Here is a 20,360-nt window from a genome sequence, read left to right as displayed (position 1 = left end):
CAATATGATGAAAAAATACATCTTAAAATGTTAGTCAAATTCAGATGGTTTGACTCTTAAAAAGGAAGCTATGACAACCAAAAAGGAACGGAGCGAATAGTAAGATTTAATCAGGTTGGTAAAGTGAATAAGGAGGTATTTAATCCATAACAGTTTCGAAATTAAATGCAGAAACTCACATCTCAAAATCAAAGCATCTGGAGAACAATATTTACTTAAATTTACTCAGAGGAAGGAAAGACACTGTTAATACTTCATTAAAAAAAAAGGAAGACACTGTCAATAAACTTAGGCTAAGAACCATCTGCAAACAACTTGTGTATTATTTCCTAATACTTATCATGGTCATCTATGGGCACATAGTAAAAGGCAAAAGCTATAACGATTAAGGAGCAGACTAACCGTTGAAAATAGCATGTTTATCAACTTGGCAAATAACACACTGATAAATAACAGTTGCCTCTTGAATGGACTTGTTTTGCTTACTATAAAAAAAGGATTAGCTGATATATAACATGATTAAAGCCCTCGTATTGTCAATTTTCAACTGAGAATGGTGAATCAGGTGATAGTGCCAATGAATAAGGGTTAGATCAAAACATCTTGTTCGAACTTATCTTGTTATTTTTTGAAAAAGAGTAGGTTTCTCCCAGTATACACTGACTTGCATGTTCCCTGTGGGGAGTAGTAGTTGCACTCACTGCAAAGCAAGCAGAAGAAATATACAAACATCAAATAGGTTGCATACTTTTTCATATCTAGTTTATTGTGTGCTTTAGGTAGTCTTTCAATAGCTAGAGTGAAGGTTTAAAAAGTCCACTATATTTGAATTTAGACTCATAATAATTCTATTTCATATGGATATGGAATGGGGGGCAGAAAAGCAGTATCAGATCTAGTTAAGATATTTTTGAGAGTACTTGTTGATCCTTGTTGTTCTCGCTACTACAGAAATCTCCACAGTACCTGATAAGTCTATAAATTAACATTACTGTCAATTCTATGAAACGGATAAAAATGTTATACCATGGCATGAGTGATTTTCAGATTTGCTTCTTCAAAACTATTGAAGAGTTGCAGGCTGAGAATCTTTCAGTGAATTGTGGAATTTTTGAGTAGCAGTAGAAATTTGCAGAGGAAAGTTTGATGAAGTTAACAAAATCAAAAGTGAATGGAAAGGCTCTGCGAATAATTTTATTATACACTATATTATATAAATTCCAACAAAATCTAATGTTTGACCTTGAGCTTTGTGTTCTTTTAAATTGTACATTGTCGATATAGGAGGATAAATACAAAAATGTATGAAGTCAAAAAAGCTTTAAAATATAGAGAAGCCCAAAGTCAAGTTGAAACGGACGGTGGCACAAACGAAAAGTCGAAGAGACCCAGAGAAATTGTCGCAGGCAAGCGAATTACAAAAGGATTGTGAAATCAAATAGTAGAGGCTGAGTCAGGGAATCAGTAAAATTTGTGTGAAGGACGCCCACCTGATATAGGAAGCAGCTGTAGACTCCACCAAAGTGCAAAATTGAGAACAAGCGAAGAGGAGAGGAGAACCGAGGTGCGAAGATGGCGGTCGGCGAAATTGGAGGTGTGTGACGGTGCTGCACATCAAAGGAGGCGTTAAGGTTGATGCAAGATTGCAGAATCAAAATAAATTCAAGTGTAAATTATGTTCACCTGGACACAACTATGAAGGAGAAGAGAAGAAGAGGAGAGAGCAGATGGAGATGGCCGATGGTTAACAATGGAGGAGGCGCTGGAATTGATGCAGAAAAGAGAAATGACAGAAATAACCCTTCAACTTCAATGTTTTTACAGGGAAGCGCACAAGGCGTATGCTATTCCCTTTTCTTAAATAGTAATACTAGAAGGGCATGGCCCGTGCTTACCACGGGCCCAACATAGTTGATTTGCTCTCGATAAATAATAAAGTATGCTGAAAATTATCCAGCTATATTTATTGCAAAAAAACAATTTATTCAAGTTGTGTATATGAATTAGCGAAAGGGATGATCAAGTATGGAAATAAAATGTCTTCATTCAAGCATCTGCAAAATCATTGATAAGGTAGACTACATAAAATATTGACTCAAATTTGCACCCAAACGAAATAATCAAAAAGTAAGAAAGGGAGAATGCTCGAAGTTGTTAGAAACATTCTACATTTACAGACATTACTAATAATGTGTCAACATCTGGACTATCCAATGTACTATGGAGATCAACAACTTTTCAACTTTTTGTACATATCTAACTCTTCTGTGCCCAGACATTACTATTTGTTGTTCCCTGCAAATTATTTGAAAGTGCACACACCAAAAATAATCAGCACAAGTTCTTGTTAAGTCTATCAACTTCTTATTTGCGCAAACTGCATATTTATATCAAGGTGATAAAAATAGAAGTTAATTAAGTAGTTCTTTTAAAAGCCAACTTCCATCTTACCGACTTGACTTGCTATGTATATTCTTATCTACACTACAAATACCTTATAAAGGTACACATTTGCTTCAAAGTCCTCTTTTAGCAAAATTGAGCTAAAATCTCTACTCAAGATAAATTCATTAAGTGATATTTTTTTAGGTGACAAGTTCTTTTTTCTTTTGACAAGTACAATGATATATGGAGGGAAGAATTTATCTCTGGACTTCCATTTATCTTAACAAAAAAAAGAGGGAGAAATAAAATTACATGTGTCATCTCAGTCACATTGTTTTCCTCTTTGACTATCCTTAACAGGAAGCAGTCTTAAGATATTGTGGACAATTTTTTTTCTTGTCCTCCTAAAGATCATATATTACAGAATGCTATTTGATTTACTAAGCTCAACAAATATGGTATCTAACACATAGACATAGTTGCTTCTGAATCTAATAAAGTGATAATGAACAACTAAGTAAAACTAAAAATGATAATATAGAGGGACGGAGTACATGGATCTGTTAGACCCGCTTAGCCATTAACCTTAACTCTAACATTAATAGTTTGAGTGTGCGACAGAGATAAAAGCATGTTATAGCTATGTTTGTATCCTTTCATTTAAGTTTACTACTCGACTTAAGATTATCAATTCAATAAATGAAAATCTGAACGACAATTTTTTTAAGCAAAACCTATCCCGCATGCATAATCACATAATATGTAAAACCTTCTTCATTAGATAGTATGTGTGTCAAAATTACACATAATACCTCATTAAGGGAATGAATATTACCAAATCATTCCCAACCATCATTAGTCTCTCAATCCCAGAACTGCTATAAAGTCGACTCTACAGGTGAAGTATTTTAAACTTGTTGTATCTAATGCTAAAACTGTAACTTCTATCCAAGAATAACTACTAAATACTACTACAACACCATTCAAAATAGAACATTGTGGTTTGTTTTCAAGAAAAAGAGACCTACAATTTCAAAAGCCTGAAAAAGGTATGTGAAATTGTACCTTAAGTCTTGAAAATTAGAGAATCTGAAATCAATCATTTTCATGATTTGGCCTCCTCCTTGTGCTGTTTCTGGAACTTGAATGTTTTTCCCTTTTTCATGGGTTGGCTCCTTCTTGTTCTGTTTCTGGAATTTAATTGTTTTTCTCAGTTACTTGCCTCACTCAACAATATAACTATAGGTGAGCAAGGATCCAACAGTACTAATTAGTGAGTATACCAGATGTGTTTGAATCACAAAGGAGTCAAATCCATGAGAATGTGAAACTCTACAGAGTGTGCATAGTATAAATAAATACAAAGTCAAGACGAACTAAAAAGATTTGGTGAGTTTTCATCTCCCATGACATGACAATAGTTAAAGTAAACTCCTGGAAAAATGGCTAGATATACTAAGATGTCTACAAAAAAAAAGAGGGTGTAGATAAAATCTCTCCATCCATATTCCACATATTACATAATAAAATAAAAATAATCACCAGAAAAAGTAAAACTTACTTGATTGAAGTAGCACTGGATACATTCTTAATACCTTGCCTCTTTCTTTCTTTAATTAGTCTGCAAGGATGTTAAGAGTTCCATTAACATCTAAAAAAATATCTTCATTTTAATACTCGAATAGAATTATTAAAGAAGGTCCGATGTCGATGAGACTTCTCTTTGCTAAAACAGTCCTCAAAAAATTTTAAGAGAGGATAAACTTATTAAAATTCTTAAATACTTGAGTTATTAGACTTGTCAAAGAATAGAAAATTGACAATTCATCTAAGCTTCTCATTACTATTATTTCTTTAAATGGTGATTTAGTGTGTTCAATGATACAATAATTTGTGCTCAGTGCTCCTAGTAAGAAAATTGTCATTGAAGCATTGGAATGAGAAAAACAAATCCTTTATGCAGACTTTAAAAGCTACATCTTTTATTTTCTTCAAATGATCATACAATTTTGCTCTTGCTTGTAGTGCTATCGAACTTGTAATAGGGGGAGGGATAGAGTTTATAACAATAAGAGTATTGTCAAGTTATCTTGTACAGTTGTTTCTGACTTTGGCTACAATTACATGAATCATGTAGGGAGATGTATGTAGAAGTTGGCAAGGAGGAGGTAAGAATCTTGCCTTTTCTGTTATTGCTATATTTGCAATAAGCAATTTATAGTTATGAATCTATGGTATTGATTGTTATTATTGTTCTACAAAAAATAATGTACTCATACAAATGGAGAAACAGGATATGCACCTGACACCTGACAGACACAATCTAAATCGAAGGCATGTTTCCATGGACTCTGCCAAAAAACTACCAAAAAGAACTTAGAAAAATATGTTCTTTACTTGATATATAATTGTAAAAAATAAATATAAATGCATGACATTGAAAGTGTTTTGCAACCGTCTGTTATTGATATTGCCATCCAACATGAGTCATACACTAACTTTTCTTTTTCACATCTGTCCATCACCTCCCGGAGAAGCCAAAATAAGTAGTTTGGAAGATTATAATTCACAATAAAGTTCCTGCAAGTTCATATACATTATTATTTCATTAATATGAAATAACCAAACAACCATTGTGCAAGAAATGAGAAACAAAGAGTCAATGGCCAAAATCACACCTTAAGTATCCGATATTTGAATTTCATCACTGAACTATGAGCTATCACCAACTATTTGTCAAAACACAAGTCAACCATCAATAGATTACTTCTCTTGTGTGAACATATAGTGATATTTCAGATAAGAAACTCACTTCTCCTTCAGTTCAGGTATTTTTTTCAGCCTTCACTCTAGAAACAAATAAAGAAAAGTGGCAGATTCAATCATTTTTGAAAAATTTCATCAAACTTGTGATGCAATTGCTACAACACTTGAAGAGAAATCTGATCAAGAAAGCTCAAAATAACAATAAAACAACACCAACACCACATAAAAAGGAAAGAAAGAGAGAAAAAAAAAGCTCAAAGTAGCATAAAAGGTATTTCTCCCAGATTGGAACAAAGGACATTCCCAAACTTCATGTCACCTAATGAAACATGGATATAACAACAGGAAATGATAAAGAAGAAAAAAAAGATAGCTTTTCAGGATCACCACCCTTATCAGGTTCATCTAACCAATTTTACTATACAAATTGAACAAATACATGAACTCTAAGAAGCACCTCAACTAAACACTTACACATCCTAAAATGCCACCTTTAATCATCCTAGCTCTTAATCTAAAGACTCTGAACAAACACAACAGCATAACAACAACAAAAGGCACCACCCCAACACATAAAAAGAGAAAAACGCTTAAGTAGCACAACAAACATTCCCTCCCCCTCCCCCCAATCCAAAAAAATCTTAGCAGCCCAACATAGTTGAATTTGGTGTCGTCTTTTTCACCTTAACAATACAACCAAAGTAATTTAACTATATGGATAGAGCATGACATTTTTATGTACATGTACGAAAAAAATAAGCTCATATACCTTCAAATAATATTGATCATTTTGTTCCAGACAGGCTATGTACAATAAATACATAGTTGTATAAGTGAAGACATGTTCCAGCTAGACTACATATGATACATATATAATTGGGTAAGTGATGACAAGAGTGTACAACCACCCCACGAGCCATGAGTATAAACATTATAGAGAGAGACCACTAATACTCAACCTTCAACCAAATTAGTCAATACAGGCCCAATCTAAATGACCTGAAGGTGATATCTTGCTATCTTGTTCACGTTCTCGAGTCCTAACTTAATGTGATTTTCTTGAGTACTGTGGTTTCATTGGATATATATAGTACTAACCTTTGAGAATTTTTCTCACAGAGCCTTTCTATATTCTCACTGAATTCTTCTAATACATTCTACACCTTAGAAATTGAGACAAAATAGTGAATGAGTACATGCATGTGCAAAATCAGTTAACACCAATGCTCACAAGATTTCTAGTGAGTTTTACTTAATTCTCTTTCTTTCTTGTTGCATCCATTTCATAATACGGGCTTCCTGTAAAGTTTCTCCAATTCCCAAATCAAAAACACATAAAAATAAAAGATAATTTTGACTTTGATAAATAAGAATTCAATATCTCGGGAAAAATAATCAAACCCAAAAACTGAAAGGAAAACACAAAAATTTACTTGGATTGAAAGATTACCTCCCATTTCGATAGTCAAATGTGAAATTTCATCACCAAATTGATGTTTCAGCCGGGCACTGAAATCACTCTTCACTATATTTCCATCAATTTGATGTTCCTCTCCGAAAATGTAATACCTCCATTTCTAAGTCACTTTTTCAACTTCTCCATCAAGAGTGAGAATGAGAATGAAAAATAAAAGGTAGAAAATGACTGAAAAGATAGATTGGTGAAAGAACCATAGGAAAATAATTGAAAACTAAAGCATGTACAAGGACACGTGTTTATTCAATAGTGAATAGGGCTTAATGGTACAGTACAATTTTTGATACTATTGGTACAACTTTGTAGAGCTGTGTTGGTACTCTTCTTGTTGGCATATATATAAGGGTAATAAATATATATATCCATGTAGGCATGCCACTAAAAATGAGAATATGAAACTTAACTATTCAAGAATACATACGTACCTAAAATAGGATGGAAGGGACAAATATATCAAAAAAAAAAAAAAAAAAAAAGTGTGACTGAGGACAAATATATTACTATTGTTTGTTACGCGTCTAACTATTATTTCGCCTTTCTATTCAAGAAAATACCATGCGCTCACCAAAATTTATGGGCTTTCTCCAATTGTTGGAAAACTTTTAAACATTTGGAGTCCCTAACTATAACACAAAAAAGAAAAAGAAAAAAAAAAGGAGAAATTGCTGAAGGAGGAATCGAAAATCATCGAAGGAACAATTAATCATAAAAATGGTGCGTTCTAATTCTTCATCTTTTTTTTTTTTTTTTAAAAATAATTGTTATTTGCTTTGCAGCACAAGTTGGGGTATGGGCGCAAGGGTACTGTTCGGGGTTTCATGGCTCACACTGGCGTAAGGTACCTTAGTCCTCACTGAATTTTAAAATTTGTTTCTTATTTGAGTTGGCCTTCGTAGATAGGATTACCTGATATGTGGGACCTAGCAAGCTGATCTTACACCACAATGATCATAAAAAAAAACTATTATATTTGCTGATCTAAGCATAATTCCCGGTAAGATTTTAGGGTTATTTGTGGGAGGGGCATTTGTACCTAATTAAAAGCAATGTTGGAGTTTTTTTTTTTTTTTCTTCATGATTTTTTTTTGGTGACTCGAACTCGCAACTTTCGGGTTGGAAGTGAGGGGTGCTTACCATCCGAGCAACTCCCTCTCGTCTGCAATGTTGGAGTTTTTATGATTTTTTTTGGTGACTCGAACTCGCAACCTTCGGGTTGGAAGTGTTTGGTGCTTGTGGGGTGAGCCCCACTAGATAGATTACTCAATTCACAGTTGTTCAAGGTTAGAAAGGGTGGAGGTATTATCAAATAATTCAGTTATAAACCGTGTTCAAAATGCGCAAAAGGTTTGTTAGGGTTTTAAGTGCAAATAAAGCGCGAGCTTTAATGAAAAAAGGCACAAAGGAAAAAAATACAAATATATATATGTTTAATTCAAGGCTTAAAATTATAAGAACGAGTGACAAATATATGAACAAAAAAATCAAAAAGAACTTGTGATAAAGTGAAGGATCAATCGTTCAGTGCTGCCTCTTTCAAGAAGCTCACTGGCAAGGAAAAATGTGATGACACTGAACCACACATTAAGCGAGGCGAAGTGCTCAACACGTTTTGAGCTTTGCTTCATGTCTTAAGCACACCTTTGACAACACTGGTTATAAGTGGTCATGCTCTTGCTACGGAAGCTTAGCAGCAATAAAACACAGTTCACCCCTAACTACGTTGCGTTTTTGAAGCACGAAGATCCTTAAAAGTACTATTTATTGTTCCAGAGGTATTCGAGCCTAAGCATTTTAAATTAGAGCTACTGGAAGCAACATAAGATTTGATCTAATAGAGTTCAATTTCCATTCTCAACTGACGACAAATATGAGCTCGAAACTACTTTCGAATCTCCCATAATTTCTTCGTAGTGGGGTCTCCGGTCGATGGTACTACTTTACTACAACAATTGATCCGATAAATCAATGTATGCTGGTCAACCGACCAACCATTCAGAATGGAACAGACAGGGGAGATTGGATTCTTCTCTCGACTTTCATAGAGTAGTCAATTTGATCCCAATGCAGGCGGCTAAAATACCTTTAGATGAGGTAGGCTAGGGTAGCATGCCGACAAAAGGCGTGTATGGTAGTGTTTTGTAAGAGTTCTTCATTAGACTTTGGATCCTTGATAGTGGCAAGTTCATTACAGAGAGATTGAACTTAGTGGAGATAATTGGGCAACAGGAAGGCTCTTTGGAGAGATGAGCCATATGATCACGTAAACTAAGGATTCTCTCTTGAGATATGCTTGCATATGCAGTATGCAAAACATCCCACACAGTGACTAGATCGGCAACAGTAACAACACGTGTTAGATCAACTGATGCCTAAGTTTCTTAGACTCGAGTGCGGGTATTCGATACAGATGCGGATCTAAAGGTCATATTTTTCATCACATAAAATTTAGAATTCAAGGGTATGGATCTAAATGCAGAAACAGGTGCTAGGATACGACCAATAAATGTATATTATGACATATTAAGTATATATCTCGATTTATTACAAAGCTCTTGAACTAACATTAACAAAATTTAATTCTTTATAACACCTAACATACCCATGTCGTGTTGACACGGGTGCGGCAAGGATTTTGAAGAGTTTGAACAACATCGACTGATGCTAACATAGCATGTTGGATTACTCAACCTTGGCGATACCATGTAACAAACTTAGGATTTTTGATATCTTGATTGTTTTGAGATACTATGCGGGTAGGGGCAGGTGAGAATCATTGACATTGCCATAAAGGTTGTGACCGGTCATAAGCATGGAGTTGTTGGTGCCAGCTAATTTGATGGGTGCCTAGGTTACAAAATTAAATTAAACAGCAATTGTGTTGGTGTTGGCATCAGAATTGAGGGCAGAGATGTTTGAGGCCATTTAATGGGAAGGGTGGGAGGGCTATTATAAAATAAAGGACTTGTGAGAGTTAATATGGATCTTGATACCATGTGAAGTATATGACTCAAGACACTCTTTGTTAATGTGCATATTTATTACCTCTAAAAGTTTTTTTTGTTGTAGTGATAGGAATAAGATAACTAATAGGGGTGATTTTTTGTTATTACTGTGCAAATTTGATGCTACCTTTTAGTGCTTAGGAAGTTCATTTACTGCATAAATCCGTCATAAAAATATATTGTGTAAAAGATAATATTAAACAATGCCACTAATAAAGAGAAAAACCGATGGGAAGTTTTTCTCTATGCTGTTACCACTTCAATATTGAACCCAATGTTGAAATTCAGCAGCTTTTATGCATCTTAAATATAAGGCAAAATGAGCATCTATTTATCTGGTTTTTTGTTTTATGCTATTATTTTCTGGGACGTGTTGAAGTATCAGAGTGATTCATATTTATTGGTTATTAAACATAAGTTTAGGTTGTTATTCACTGGTTCTTTAATAGGTGGAATAATGGCTTTTAGTAACCGAACTAGTCGGCTACCTGAACTTCCCATTTGGTTGTAGGGATACGATTCCCCACCTTGTAACTCTCTTTCCCATTTACCCCTTCTCTCCCCCTTTGTATAGTACATATATATATATATATATAGCTATTAAGTTGTCTGTTTCATTATGAAAAGACTCCTCAATGTTAATTTCCTGAATTGGGAAAAAATGGAGACATTTGAAATTCAAGTTTTAGGGAAACTACCAACATGTTTCATGATCTACGAATAACTTTTTCTACAAAACAAATTGCTTAAGTCCCTCTGTGACTATAACTGGAATAAAAGTCACTTTTCATTTATATTGTCACATGATCATCTAAGAGAATTTCCTTAGTGATTTTTAAACATTTGCTCAAAAGTTATGTGGATTACTTTGAGAGGCACCTTGTTTGCATAGCTTACCTCCCTTGATCCTTAAATTTATACACAGTGAGAAATCAGCTATTCAGCATCTGAAGAACAATGATTGGAATTTTCAATTAGCAGTGGAAGAATACTACAGCCAGGAACATGCTACGGAGAAAAACCGATGTGAGGTGCTTTTCAATAAATACAAAGGTCAGGACCGTCTCCTAAAACCTTGTAAACTAACGACTATTTATCTTTTTGACAGTTAACTTATTTAATCCATGGTTATAATTCTTTTCTGTATATATATGCTCTGTTAATAAACAAAAATGTCTGGCTGAACTTGGTTTAAGCTTTAAAATAGCTCAGTTACAATCATGCTTATTTCTTGATCCCAAAAGACGCTGAGGTGGAAAAGAATGAAGAATAAGCATACTTAGCACCTTACTAATGGAAGCTTCTGTAGAAGGGTTTCTTCAAATTGAAGCTGAAGTAACAGATAACCTAAGTTGGATTGATCATATTAATATTTAAAGCATTCGAGGCTACCACTGCTTGCCTATTTATTTGGTTATGTTAGACTTTGAACATCAAAGAAGATTGACTATATCTGTTTGAGTCTAGCATGATTTGACTTGAACTTGCAGAATAATTAAAAGTTAAAGTTACATTGTTCTGTACAATCTGGCTTTATCCAGACTTATAGGCAACTTATGAAGCTGTCATGCACTATTAACTTTGTTATTTAATTGATCAATGAAATTTTGATGGGATATCAACTCCTTCATACTCACTTAAGGCTAGATGTCTTTTGTGGTTATATAGTTGGCATAACCTATGATAAGAATTGGGTTACCAGAATAACAAGAAAATAATGCAGAAGCGAAATTATAAAGATTAAAGACAGAAATTGAAAGATATGTGAAGTTTGAGAATAAAATCCCCAAATTTCAAGAAAAGTGCTTAGAACCCTAATTGATCATAGTATTCCAAATTAGCTAATTAAAACTAATTATGATACTAATAATGTCAATTCAAAAACTTAGGTCAATAGTGATCTAGACTGTTATTGATGCGTTTGTCGGGAAACAATATTACAGACGCAAGAATGATTAATATTTCCGAATTATTGTTTTAGTTGTTTTAGTCAAACATAACTTCATGAGTGGATTAGGATTTTTATTATTTTAGTTTTATAGGACTTTGTTATTTCTAATTTATTAGGACTCTTGCTATTGTAAACCTCTATTTAAGAGAGTTGACATTATTAATAAAATAAGTTGAATTTTATCAAGTTTCAGAGATTCGGAACTTTCTCAAACAAGTTCCCAGGTCTGCAATTCCCTGAATGAATTGCAAATTTCAGCAATCATAGGCAAGTCAAGGAACAAGAACATGGGCTTAGACCTGTCTATTGGACCTGACTTTTCAGTTAATCGTCCAACGACTCGATCCAGAACTAGGGACCTTAACATAGACCTCTATTTCGAAGAAACTAGAGACAACAATTAGTGTAAGACTAATCACCTTCTTTAATTTACGAATAAGAACCAAAAATATCAAATTCAGTATGAATCTTACCTCTTAAGAATTGTTCTTATAAGGTTGTAAGATAAATCCATATTCACCACACACAAAGGAGTAAAGAAGAGAAACCTGTCAAATAATATTAATTATATCTTTTCAAATAATAAAATCTACACCTATATATAGGGAAAACCTATCCCAAATAGAATGGGATTTAAATCCTACTTTTATGAAAATAATAACTAGGACATTTTAAACTAGTAAACTTTAAATTAGGAAATTTTTTGAACTAGGAAGCTTTTTAAAATAGGAAATTTTTATGCTCCTATTGGGCTCCATGTGGGCCCTCTTCTTGGGCCTTCATGTGGCCCAATCTTTCGGCTCTTGGACTCGAACTTGGACCATGACATGAAGTATATGTAGCACTTAGTCCAATTCTTGTTGTAATTCTTGGGTCAATCTTGGGCTTTTCTTCCACAATAAACATCTTCTTGATTTCTCATTGAAGCCCGTCAACTTTAGTGCAATTAAGCCGACATGGATGCTATCAACCTAGCACCTGTAAATTGCCCTATCTACATTTCGGACTTCATCAGCTACTTAGCTTTAGCCTACTTTCTTTTGTTTCTAGGTTGACCCCGTCTTTATTCACTCTAATTATCTACTACTTTCATCTTCTTGATGCCTTAATGAGATTTCTTTCATATAAAAAAGGTGGTCAATGAAAATTTGAGTTAATATCTCATATGGTCACTCAATTAATACTTTTTTTCACAGAAAGTCACTCAACTTTCATTTATAACTTCAAAGTCAGTCAACTATGAATTTTTCTCACAGACAGTCACTCAACTAATTGTTTTTTTCTTAGAAAGTCACTCAACTTTTTTTATAACTTCAAAGTCACTAAACTATAAATATTTTACCTACAAAGTCACTCATCTATTGATATTTCATTTAGAAAGTCACTCAATCCATTTAAATATGTTTTCATTAAATTTTGTTGAAAAACAATTTTTAAAAAATAATAATAAGATGCTCATTTTAATTATTTTATTAAAACATAGTTTTGCTTTTAAACTAATTTCTTAAAAAATAATAAGATTCTCATTTAATTATTTTATTAAATTTATTGAAACACAATTTTGTTTTAAACTAATTTCTTAACAAATAGTAAGATACTCATTTTAATTATTTTATTTAATTTTGTTTAAATACCAATTTATTAAAACGATTCTTTTAATAAAACTGTTATGCAGCCCGGCACCAGCACTAGTAACGGTGGATGCAATGCAATGCATCATTTTCGATTTAAAAATGCTACAGTGTAAATCTTATTATTTTTGTATTAGGTTCACAATAGTTATTATTTCTTTAAAAATTAGTTTAAACAAAAATTGTATCTCAACAAAATTTAATAAAATAATTCAAATGAATATTTAGTTTTTTTAAAAATAATTTAAATCAAAATAGTATTTCAATAAAATTTAATAAAATGATTAAAATGCGTATCTTCTTCTATTTTCTAATAAAATTGTTTCGAAAAAATTTAATAAGAAAATTAAATGAGCATCTAATTATTATTTTTTATTAAAATTAGTTTAAAACAAAAATTATATTTTAACAAAATTTAATGAAAACATATTTAAATTGGTTGGGTGACTTTCTAAATGAAATATCAATAATTGAGTGACTTTGTAGGTAAAATATTTATAATTGAGTGACTTTGAAGTTATAAAAGAAAGTTGAGTGACTTTCTATGAAAATAACTATTAGTTGAGTGACTTTCTGTGAAAAAAATTTATAGTTGAGTGACTTTGAGGTTATAAATGAAAGTTGAGTGACTTTCCGTGAAAACAAGTATAAGTTGAGTGACCATATGAAATATTAACTCATGAAAATTTGCTGAAACTTAATTTTGGTTAGTGTATATATTCTTTTGAAGACATAAGTGTGAAATATTCACTAATTTTTATCACGTTTCTTACAAATAAGTGATCCAATGTCTTAGAGCTTTATAAACTTTTACCAAAATTTGTTAAAGGTAAGGTTTGTGTACACTCTACCCTCCCAGACCCCACTTTGTGGGACTATACTGGGTATGTTGTTGTCAGCTGACTCTGAACTGGTTTAAATTTTATTATTGTAGTAGGGTTATCTTTTTCCCTTCACCTGGTTAGCCTGTATAGTGGTCCTACCTTGAGTACTTTCTCAAAGAAAATGCTCCTAGCATTAGTAAAATAGTGAGATGCCAAGTAGAATCCTTTTTCCCTCATAATAATTTACCCGTAGAAGTCATTGAAACAGTGAACTCTCCATCAGATGTTCCTTCACCCTTTTTCTATATATAATAATCTATATATATTCTGTCAATAAACCAAAGTGTCTGGCTGAATTTTTTTTTTCCATTTTGCAGACCCGAATGTTGACATGATTATGGCTGATGGTATTAGCAATCTCTGCAATGATCTTCAGGTGCTTTACCTCAATTGGCTGATCTGATGAGTCAAGCATTACTATTTCCATGATAAGAATTTCAAGTGAAGGTTGTTAGGTGTTGTGTATCATACACAGTGTTTTGTAGTTTGTCTTTTCAATCTTGATTTAAAACTTCCAGTTGTACACATACTGTTGTATATTTTGTTTTGTCTTCTTCTTAGATTCCTGATAATATCTTGGTGATGATGCCTGAGTAATGTAAAACTTTTTGTTTTCTTATCAGGTTGATCCTCAGGATATAGTTATGGTATGTGCAATTAGCCTCTCGTTTACTTTTCTAGTTGTCTCTCTACGTCTTTCAGAAACTTTTACCCTCCCCAGACTCCACTTTGTGGGATTTCACGGGGCATGCTGTTGTTGTTACCTCTTTCAAAGACATTTTTTGAAGGTGGGGGGAGGACTAGGAGTGATGCAAAAAGGATTTAATTGGCTGTATTTGTCTTGGGAAAGTTAATTATAGAAAAACCTCCATTGAACTCTTACTTTCAATTTGGATAACCTTTCCTGAGCTCTGAGTAACTACCAAAAAATGACCTTATGTTTCGGTAAAATTTAAGCCATACCAATGAAGTGGAGCAAGCCTTGGAGACGGGGTTTCAAATCCCAAATAGAGTCAAAAACACTAGGTGATTTCTCCCCATCTATCTAAGACTTGGTGGGCAGAATTACCTGGTGTCCGTGTTGGTGGGAGGTAGCAAGTATCCGGTGGAATAGTCGAGGTGCACGCAGGCCAACCTAAATAACACCGTTATCGAATTAAAATTAAGCCATACCAATCTGGTTGGTTCTTTTGCAGCTTGCAAAAAAATGATTTCACTTGAAAGAATATTTTTAATTCTTGTTTACCGTATACTTGATAGCTCAAAAGTTCTCAGCTGAACAACAGATACTCTTTGGCCTAAGCCTAGATTATTATAAAAACTTGTAATATAGGACTTCTTAAAAGCATATAGGGGTTGTGTGATCTTTGATTCACTTACAATTGCATTCAATTACAGTTGGTATTTTCATGGAAATTGAAAGCTGCGTCCATTTGTGAATTCTCGAAGCAGGAGTTTATTGGTGGAGTACAGTCTCTTGAGTAAGCCTAGATTAAGGCCTTTTCCCCTCAATAGTTGAATTTCTTTCACTGTGGCAACTATAATATTTTAGTGTCTAATGTCGAAATGATTAACCTGTATCCTAAATGACAGAATAGATTCAATGGAGAATTTCAAGAATAAAATCCCATTTTTGCGATCTCAGCTGAAAGATGAAGGTTTGTCCTGTCGTGGAATTCCTCATTGTTGGTCAAAGAAGTTCCATTGTTCTTTGATATTTTCTTATTTGAAATTTGAACATGGATACCATATCTTTCTTTAACTGTTAATTTTGTCTTACTACGGGAAAAGATTCCTTACCTTGACTTTCTTTGGATCTTTTTCCAGATACTTTCAGTGAAATTTACAACTTTACTTTTGATTGGGCAAAGGAGAAGGTGGGTACTTAATTACTGATCCTTCAGTACTCTTTTTCTTTCTATAGTTTTAAGGTTGAGAATACGAGTTAGCAACAAGTCAGTTGGTTGCTGCTCATTCCAAAATGGAATTCCCTTTCCAAAGCTATCCCGTGTTATAAGAACCTGTGTTTAAAAGAAAAGACCCTCACAGGACAAGGTTTCTATTGTGTCGACAGTACCAAAAAACTGTCTGCAACTCACTACAAAATAGCACCACACACAGCAAGGGAATAATGTTTGATTTTGGGTTTAATCTTAAAGTGAGGAAACCAAGATACTATGAATGGTTTCTTACTTGGGAAGTAACCTCTAGAGTCTAGAACTCACAAAAAGACCTCAAAAAAGGGGTGAAATTCATTAGACAACTGGAGCCCAGTTGTCTTTGTCTATGTTATCTGAAGTTAGAGAGTGAAGCCCTGGACCTGGCAGAGACAATAAACACTAGGTGAATCTTCCCAGCTATCCTAACCTTGGTAGACAGAGTTATTTGGTACCTCTTGCTGGGCAGGTATCCTATGGAATTATGGTCATCAAAAAAAAGAGGAAAAAGTGGAGCCCTGGATGGAATATCCAGGACTGCCTTTGTGGTGTTCGTGCAGGAGAAGTTGGAGGTGTCCAAGGTTTAGACAATGCAGTGTCCCTTTGTTAAAGCTCATTTTAGTACTCTTCAGTTATCGCTTTCTGGAGGAGTCTATGCTGCTACAATGTTTTGGTACATTTTTTGTGTGGATTTGAGATTACAAAGAGGTGAATACATGCGAATGAAATTTGCAGGTAGTCTAAAAGGGTTAGTGTTGCATGTTAATAAATTTTGCTCTTAAGTTGAACAACGGTAAAGGAGATAAAAAGGAAGGAACAGTGCTTTAGGCTGTTCTAATTGAGAAAAAGAGAATCCTAGAAACCTATATTGTGCCCAAACTATTAATTAAAAGGAAATCAGATGAACTACTAAGTCCTGTCCCGCGGGAATGACATAGTGGTTGAGGAACTGGAGTAACAACCTGGAGATCCCATGCTCGAGTTCCAATTAGAACACCTAAAGCACTGTCCTTTTCCCCCTTTATCATTGTTGAGGTCCTGGATATCCCATGTTTGAGTTCAGTTATAACACTTGGTGTGAGCCCATTCCCTCCAACTTTGTTAGATAGGATTACCTTGGCAACTGTGTTTGTGCGCTGGATAAGCTACTCGGTACATTAGTCTAGGTGCACACAAGTTGGCTCAAACATCACCATTGTAAAACAAAATAGTACTAGTCCTATACATTTGATTGCACTTGGGAACTGAAGGGAAAAATCTTGAATCAACCCCTTGGACATTTTTAAAGAAGTTTGGAGAGAAAAGACTAGTAGAAACTTTGAAGATATTGAAAATTTGCGTTCAAGGTTATTAGTTCCTTGCTATTTATTGTATATTTTTCGTGTTGCAGAAGCATCCTAGTTTGCATCTATAGTTTGGCTTGATTGATTGGCTGATATTTGTATATATTACTAAATGATACGTGTATATTAGGGCAACTGCTTTCTTGGTCTGATATCAAATAATTACCTTTAAACCATCCTAGTTTGCAGTTGGTTGCTTTTTGAAACCAGGAAGAGCTCAACAGTACAGCTTGGATAGTAATACATTTTTTAACCCTTATGCCTAGATATTAGATAAAATTTTAGGGTGACAAACGCGATGCATGTAGTTTCAGTTGTATATGTCTATCTTACTACGTTATATTTTAGGTAATGATAATTTGCTTATAGATCTCTAGTAAACATGTGCATGAATATTTCCATATAATTTTCAGGGTCAGAAAACTTTGGCCTTGGAAACAGCACTTGCATTGTGGCAGTTGCTGTTTGCAGAATTGCAGTGGCCATTGATTGATCAATGGTGTCAGTTTATCCAGGTAATTCAATGGAAAATCTTTGGGTAACCGTCTTTTAAGTTATCTATGTACAGGCAGCTGACCAAGTTTGTTAGGTTTGAAATTCGGTTTATCTGCTTAATGAAAATCACACTGTGCTGTGTTATGCTGGACGATTATTGGTTTCAATTTACTTGATGTGATCTTATGCTTGACGATTCTCCATCCCTTTTGATTTGTGTCTATCTTAATGTACACATGATTTAGCATTTACTTGGATCTTATTTCCGCGTAACAACTATAGTGTTGCAAGTGTTTTCGCTGTTATTTAGGATGCTATAACTCACCCCTGTTCTTTCTTTCTTCTTGTGGTATCGTTCTGCTACCACCTGGTTCAGGAACGGCATAACAACGCTATCTCACGTGATATTTGGTTACAGCTGCTGAAATTTGCAAAGGTAAGTTATGATTCATCACTTTAGCATATTAGCTTCCAGAGACGCCCTCTATATCCTTTTACCTCACACTTGCTCCCTTTCAAGTTTTTTATTTCAAAAGTACATTATATTGGTATCTATGACTTGTTACGCAGACTGTGGACGCGACATTATCAAACTATGATGCTGAAGGAGCTTGGCCTTGTCTTCTTGATGAATTTGTTGAATACTTGATCAAAAATGATACTTGTGATAAAAAGTCAGATGAGTGATGGGAGACAGAAATACCCATGCTGTGCTGCAGTCACTTTCTATAATATGAAATGTTATAATATGAGGCAAATATAGGACCACTTAGAATTGTAGATGAGTTTTGCGAGCTGTTAATATCATTGATGAATGAGTAAACGATTTATTCAGGTCCCGAGAAGTTAAAACAACAGTTAGCAGATGTTCATCTCGTGGTCATTGTGGACTCGTACAAATATATTGAGTAGACTGTAGATGTTGCATATTTTGCACCAAACTGTATCTGCAATACTGACATTCATCAGCAATGTTGCATATAGCACAAGTCTGATCTGTTGTGATCTCCATTAGTGACAAAATAAAGAGCCACCTATGATTATCTGGATTCAGGATTTTCACTAAAGAGGTTTAAAAATAAAAATGTAGCGTCTAAGATTTGAACTTGAAATCTCAAGGTAAATTTTGACACCTAAAATACTAAGTCGACCTTTATTCTTGTGTTTAAGGGATTTAAAATCTATATGTAAAAAAATAATAATTATAAATTACCTTACATATACAGTGTAATTTCTTGCTAAGAGGGTTTGGTTAACACATTCCCTCCCGCTACATCCGCCCTTGGCTTCACATACATATCATGAATAACCAACATCTTCATATAAAAACTGTGAAATTTGAAAATGAAAATAATAATATTTGTTTTCAAGTTAAAATGATATTAGAAAATTAGACTTGCGTATGAACATTCTATAAATTCAGTCAATATTTGTAGATTACAATAACTGTCGCACGCGTAATACACATGCACAATTTTTGTCAATGACTTTTGGACATAAAGTTGTGAAATTTGAAAAAAGAAAAAAAAAATATTGTTTTGTAGTTGAAATGTTTTTTCAAAAATTAGAGTTGTGTATGAGCATAATATAAATGGAGAAGTGCCTAAAATGCTCCTCAACTATTTGAATATGATACAAAATTATCCTTCATCCACTTTTTAGTCGCCAAATAAACCTAACGTCAATGTTTTGGATAAAAAGTACCCTCAATATTAATTCTTTGGCTCATATTTTCCCTTATTTTTAATAACTCCCTTAAAGTAAAATAATTAAATATTTATTTATTATGTTGCCTAATTTGATTGGTCCAAATTAAACCCTTTCTCTAATAAATAATAAAAACCACATATGGTTTTTATTTTGACATGGTATACTTGAAAATAATTTTCAAAATATGATTAATTACATGATATCTTTCGATTGACCTTTTTTTAAATCAACCTCAATTTTTTATAATTCAATTCATAACTGGGGATCAAGTCCATCTAAAAGAATATTATTATTATTATTATTTTAATATCAAATTTTCTATCAATTATCCAATTGTGTTTTCAAGTTAAAAATGATATTAAAAAATTAGAGTTGTGTATAAACATAGTATAAATTGAGTCAATATTAGCAGGATTACGATACTCTCTATGTGGAGCACCCAATACACGTCCAAACTTTTCTTAGCGGCGTTTGGACATAAGAAATGAAATTTGAAAGAAAGAAAAAGTATTTATTTTTTAAGTTAAAAACGAATTCGAAAATTAGAATTGTGTATGAACATAATATAAATTGAGTCAATATTAATAGGATTGTTATACTATCTATATAATGTGACACACTCTATACATCTGTACAACTTTTATAAGTGAAGTTTGGATATAAAAGTTGCAAAATTGAAAGAAAATATATTTTGTTTTCAAGTTGAAAATAATATTCAGAAATTATATTTGTGGATGAACATAATATAAATTGAGTCATTAATAGTATGATTACAATAA

The 20,360-nt window shown here is 33.3% G+C and overlaps 1 protein-coding gene across 1 annotated transcript; it reads left to right on the top strand.

Annotated features, from left to right (window-relative positions):
- The first annotated feature begins 1,695 nt into the window (after window positions 1–1,695).
- On the top strand, window positions 1,696–18,608 carry LOC125809894 (uncharacterized). Its single transcript, XM_049489447.1, has 11 exons — window positions 1,696–1,839; window positions 7,405–7,466; window positions 10,556–10,683; window positions 14,414–14,472; window positions 14,720–14,743; window positions 15,495–15,577; window positions 15,690–15,754; window positions 15,924–15,973; window positions 17,790–17,891; window positions 18,248–18,307; window positions 18,442–18,608. The coding sequence occupies exons 1-11, from the start codon at window positions 1,696–1,698 to the stop codon at window positions 18,556–18,558; spliced, it is 894 nt and encodes a 297-aa protein (XP_049345404.1). The 3' UTR covers window positions 18,559–18,608.
- The last annotated feature ends 1,752 nt before the right edge of the window (window positions 18,609–20,360 follow it).

Source organism: Solanum verrucosum, unplaced genomic scaffold, assembly GCF_900185275.1.
Source record: "Solanum verrucosum unplaced genomic scaffold, falcon-dt-bn FXZP01000276.1, whole genome shotgun sequence".
NCBI classification, from domain to species: Eukaryota; Viridiplantae; Streptophyta; class Magnoliopsida; order Solanales; family Solanaceae; genus Solanum; species Solanum verrucosum.
The sequence above is the reverse complement of the archived record's forward strand: the minus strand, read 5'-3'. Positions and strand labels throughout refer to the sequence as shown.

Bases quoted from the DNA above. Each gene is read 5' to 3' on its own strand.
- LOC125809894 (XM_049489447.1), top strand. From the start codon at position 1,696: ATGAAGGAGAAGAGAAGAAGAGGAGAGAGCAGATGGAGATGGCCGATG. The intron at 15,755-15,923 runs GTTTGTCCTGTC...ATCTTTTTCCAG, and splicing joins ATCTCAGCTGAAAGATGAAG to ATACTTTCAGTGAAATTTAC. The intron at 17,892-18,247 runs GTAATTCAATGG...CACCTGGTTCAG, and splicing joins AATGGTGTCAGTTTATCCAG to GAACGGCATAACAACGCTAT.